Source organism: Simochromis diagramma, unplaced genomic scaffold, assembly GCF_900408965.1.
Source record: "Simochromis diagramma unplaced genomic scaffold, fSimDia1.1 OVJJ01000545.1, whole genome shotgun sequence".
Lineage (NCBI taxonomy): Eukaryota > Metazoa > Chordata > Actinopteri > Cichliformes > Cichlidae > Simochromis > Simochromis diagramma.
Genome location: NW_024387371.1, coordinates 6260124 through 6264811, shown reverse-complemented (window position 1 = coordinate 6264811; position 4688 = coordinate 6260124). Strand labels below are relative to the sequence as shown.

Here is a 4688-nt window from a genome sequence, read left to right as displayed (position 1 = left end):
TGTCTTGTCCTATGACTCATCTGTTAAATAACAATGACGCGTTCTCTGTTGTGAATAAAATCGTATTTTAACAATTGTTTACTTAAATTAAAAAAAGTTTTATGCTGTACATTTTCTTTAATTTCACCTCAATTTTGCATTTCTTCAGTGTATATTGTATGTATACTATGATGCTATGACTCCCACGTGGAAGACAATGGTATTGGCATCCTTAAGCTTTGTTTATAAAACCGTATAGACAAAATAAAGTCCAGGAGATTAAGTAAAAAAAAATTAAAAAAAAATCCCCCTTTATGACTGTTTCCCCGTTAGAGACAAAACAGAAAAGTTACGATGAAGATAAAATCCCTTTTATTTCTATTGTAGCGTGATAACAAAGCCTTTCCACGACAGGTAGTTAAGTCTAATGCTTTATTGGGAGACAATATACTGCGTAAATGCACTCAAACAGAAGCAAAAGCTTCTAGAAAGTAAAGCTGCTATTTGAATTAACTTCACATTTGCAGGTGGAGAACTTGACTGTGCTGTTGTAAACACATTGCGGCGATTGCATCTAAGTTCCAAGAAATCTAGTTTAGCCCTAGTTGAGACATTTCTATGAAGAACAGAACAGATTTGAACGGTCGTTCAAGTTTGAAGGCATGCATAACACGACATTATCACGGCTTTATTTGGTTACTGGTAGAGGAAAAGAAACGAATATTGTACTGAGCAAAGTTTCGCTTTTCTTTTTCCTACAGCCAGCGACAACTTTATATCTTGGTATCTCTTTGTGTATTTTGAATGAATTCATTTATTTTTAATAAATACATTGTAGTTGTATAAAAATGACTAAGACAAAACACTCTCTATACATGTAGATGTATTGTACCATGCTGAGTCACACCATTGTGACACGCCCCCCGTCCCCCGCGACAACACTTTTTATAAGCGCTCAGCTGGCAAGAGGGTTAAAAACCTTTCTGACTGCTGAAGTCGCAACAATACAGTCTGCTTAATATGAGTGCAGAGCACAGAACGATGCTCACACAGATTTAGGTAAAGAGAAAAGCCGAATTAGTGCCGCGTGGAAGAGATACCTGGAATAATTCTTCGATTGGATTAAATCAACTCTCTCCTGGAGTGGCTGTATCATCTTCAAGGCTTGGAAGCTGAAGTATGGCTGTAATCGCCTGGCTGATCGTTCTCTTTTTGGGCATCCAGTGCAGTGTTGGGGAGATGGGCTGCAAGGAATGGGTGCTAAAGGGGAACGATGTTTGCTGTAACAGCTGTCACCCAGGTAATAAAGGGAAAAAAAAGATCCAGAATTTCATAAAAGTTTGCAGATAGACTCTACATTTATTTGTTTTTGTACAGATGTGCAGCTTTTTTGTTTGTTTGTTTTTAACGGCGCTCTTTTGAATTAAACTACATTTACAGTTTAGCCTACTGTATATTCACGAGTGAGATAAAAGAAGTCTTTTCTTCCACATTATTAAACCAAGCTATTATCTTTGGATGTTGAAAAAAAAAAGTGAGAGATTGTTTTCCAACCTTTGAGGAGTTCCTCTGCGGTGGCCACATGCAACCAAAGATAGTTTCAGTGGTTTTTCACCTAATCCACAACAAAGGCAAGGATGATGCAGCTGATATATCCAATCATTGGGAAATGTCACTGACAGAATTTGTCAGTTTCATTCCTGTACATCCAGTGTAAGAGCAGTAAATATAGTTATTAGAGTTCAAACTTTTCTAGAAACCCCAATCCTATAACTTATGAACCTTAAAAAGGAAATCTTTTGTCATTTATTAAGATGCATTATAGCTTTGATGGAGCCAGTGTCACTGAAATCTATGTGTATTTTACTCCCTTGCTTATTTTTGCAGGAAATCGCCTAGTCGAGGAGTGTGGTCAAACCCTAAAAGAACTTTGTAAACCCTGTGAGCCCGGGACCTATACAGTGGACCCTAAAGGATTCAGGTGTTACCCTTGTACACAGTGTGTAGGTATGTTGGTGCATTAATTAAGTCACAACCATATAAAAGCATTTCATCAGCAGTGTATTAAATTCTGGGCTAATATAGAAATCTGTAGTACTACAAGAGCTTTTAATCTTTTTGTATGTTTAGGTGCTCAGGTCCTTCTACAAGCCTGCACTAACTCAACTGATACCAAGTGTGGCTGTAGAAAAGGACTTACTTGTGGTGATGAAAGTTGTTCCTTCTGTGTGAAGACGTGTGAAAAAGGCTTTGAACCTACAGTTAATCGTAAGTAAAAGTACAAATAATAAGCTTTTAACTTTAGCCCAGACACTACACATGTTGGCTTAAATGGCAAATCAACTCACTGACTGTCTCCACAGGTGACTGCAGAAAATGTCCAAATGGAACTTTTAACGACAAAGTTCACCAGAAGTGCAAACCCTGGAGTACCAAGTAAGATAATACCCTTTACTAAACACCACCATGTTTTACTGTTGCTGGAATAAAACAGTTGATAAATCCCAGAAAAGTCACAGGGAATCTTTTGTCACGCTTGTTTCTCCCAGGTGCTCCAATCCAAATGAGCAGATTGTGTTCAAAGGAGATGCATTAAATGACATTAAGTGTGATCCAGTTATACCTGAGGCAACACGTGGCCAAGAAGTTAAACCTGACTCTGGTAAGTCATGATTCTTTTTCCTCTTATCACACTGCTTCAGTTCTGATCTAAAGTTGACTATAACAGTGCTGTTTTGAAACAGATGCTCAAGACCCAATATGGCCACTGTTTTTTATCATTGGCATACTTGTCTTGTTGCTCGTCACCATCATCATTATCATGATTGTAGCTGTGAAAAACCTCCAGAAAAGAAAGAAGACAAAAAAGAGAATTCATGAAAAAATCATTGTAAATCCTACAGGTAATTTCACTTGCATTTCACAATTAGGTAATATATCACCTGAATCATAGTGATTAACTATTTTAATTGCTTACTTTTTCCCTCTTTTTCTCCTTCAGATGATCCCAGGACATTAATTGCAATAGAGTGCAGTTTCCATGAGGCTCAGCAGGAACAGGGCAGCACTTGCAGCTCAGAGTCACTGGACTCTAAGGACTCTTCAGAGCAGCTGATTGCATGAATGGAATGACCTGGGCTAGAAAGCCGCATGGAAGTAGCTTTTTCCTTTAAGGAAACAGGATTTTACAGCTAAAATGGGATTCTTCTTTCTTCATACTGAGCCACTTTTTGTTTTTTTAAATGTCTTTGTTATACCAAGTTGCTTAGGCCAGCTGTCTTTATTTTAGAACAGCATAAGCTACTGTGTAAAAAGGCCTAAGAGGTCAAAACAAACTGTAACATCTTGCTCAGTTTTAACAACTGAATACAGTTTCAGTGATCCTTCAATAACACAGTCAGTTGAAACAAGAGGAAGGGGAATTCTGAGAGGGGAAAGAAGAAAGTGGACTTAACAATAGGTTATTCACCATGTAAATTCTAACAGCAGGCTGGTTTTTTGCCATCTTGAAATGTGAACACAGTCATGAAATAACAATGAACAAAAGCTAGCCTTTTTGCCATTACGTTTTTAAACTGCATTCAAAGTTCAGTCTACTTGCCCCAGTACACTGTAAAACAGCTGTAGTCAGTAAGAGTATGATAGACAGTCATTAATCTGTTATTTGCACGCCTGAGTGTTAAAACTGCCAAGTATTGCTCAGTTTGAAAATACGATGTGGGTGAGTGTGCAAGTGGGTGTAACAGACTGATTTTAGTCATATTACTTTCTGAGCCTTTATATTACCTCCCAGTAGTATGGTTTTACATATGCTCAAAGCCTCAACATAACATAGCAACCTACCTACTGTTTATGGCAGTTTTGTTGTTTTAATTGTTTTATCTGTTGGTCATTTACAGTTTGTCTTTATTTTTTATAATTATTATTTGTTAAATTGTGAAAATAGGTAGCTAGACTCATTATTGCATGTAGCCTCTTCCACTCCACTGAACTTTACCAGGAACTATATGGACTTTCCAACTGTTGCTTAACTGGTCAAAAAAAGCCCAGTGAAGGGACTTCCCTATTTTAAGTAGATAAAGCTACGATTCAAGATGAAGCACTAGGGAGACCTATTAGTGAAATACTGAGTGTACAGAATAGTTCACAAATGAAAGGTAAAAATCGTTCAGCTGTGACAATCACTGAGCATGTTAAGGCACGCTGTATGACTAAGTGTTTATCAGATCAAGTATGCGTTCAACAGGTCAGAATAAAAACAAAAATGAAATGCTCTAAAGCTTAGTAACACAATTGCGAAAATCTTTCAGTATTCCTCACGAGTGCCACATGGGAAATCCACCAATTATCGCTGTAACTCTTGAATGTCTTGGGAAATCCTGTGAACAAATATGCTTGACTAATGTAAATGACATGCAAGCTAAACCCAGGGGCCAAGCGGAAACCCCCCAGAGAGAGTCTTGTAGAGTGTGTTACTTTTAGTTTCTTCTAGAACAGCAGAGTGGGCAGCAAGATTAGACCAAACGGTTTTTTTGTTGTTTTTTTTAATTCTATTGCTCCCCTGGTCTGTAAAAGGCAAGTGTTTCTTCATGGAACAATTGAGAAATATACTGTGTGGGCTTTGCCTGAAAAGGTTTACCCACGCCTATAGTAATAGAGCAGCGTATGAGTCACCTCTCCAGCAAAGCAAAATCAGTTAAAGACTTCAA

General features: G+C 37.7%; 1 protein-coding gene across 1 annotated transcript; it reads left to right on the top strand.

Annotated features, from left to right (window-relative positions):
• The first annotated feature begins 387 nt into the window (after positions 1-387).
• tnfrsf9a (tumor necrosis factor receptor superfamily, member 9a) lies at positions 388-4258 on the top strand. Its single transcript, XM_040008413.1, has 7 exons — positions 388-1279; positions 1867-1986; positions 2110-2247; positions 2343-2415; positions 2529-2641; positions 2724-2882; positions 2981-4258. Exons 1-7 carry the CDS (start codon positions 1159-1161, stop codon positions 3100-3102), a joined length of 846 nt encoding a protein of 281 aa, XP_039864347.1. The 5' UTR covers positions 388-1158; the 3' UTR covers positions 3103-4258.
• The last annotated feature ends 430 nt before the right edge of the window (positions 4259-4688 follow it).

Coding starts and splice junctions, on each gene's coding strand:
- tnfrsf9a (XM_040008413.1), top strand. CDS start 1,159: ATGGCTGTAATCGCCTGGCTGATCGTTCTCTTTTTGGGCATCCAGTGC. Junction 2,642..2,723: donor AGAAGTTAAACCTGACTCTG/GTAAGTCATGAT, acceptor GTTTTGAAACAG/ATGCTCAAGACCCAATATGG. Junction 2,883..2,980: donor AATCATTGTAAATCCTACAG/GTAATTTCACTT, acceptor TTTCTCCTTCAG/ATGATCCCAGGACATTAATT.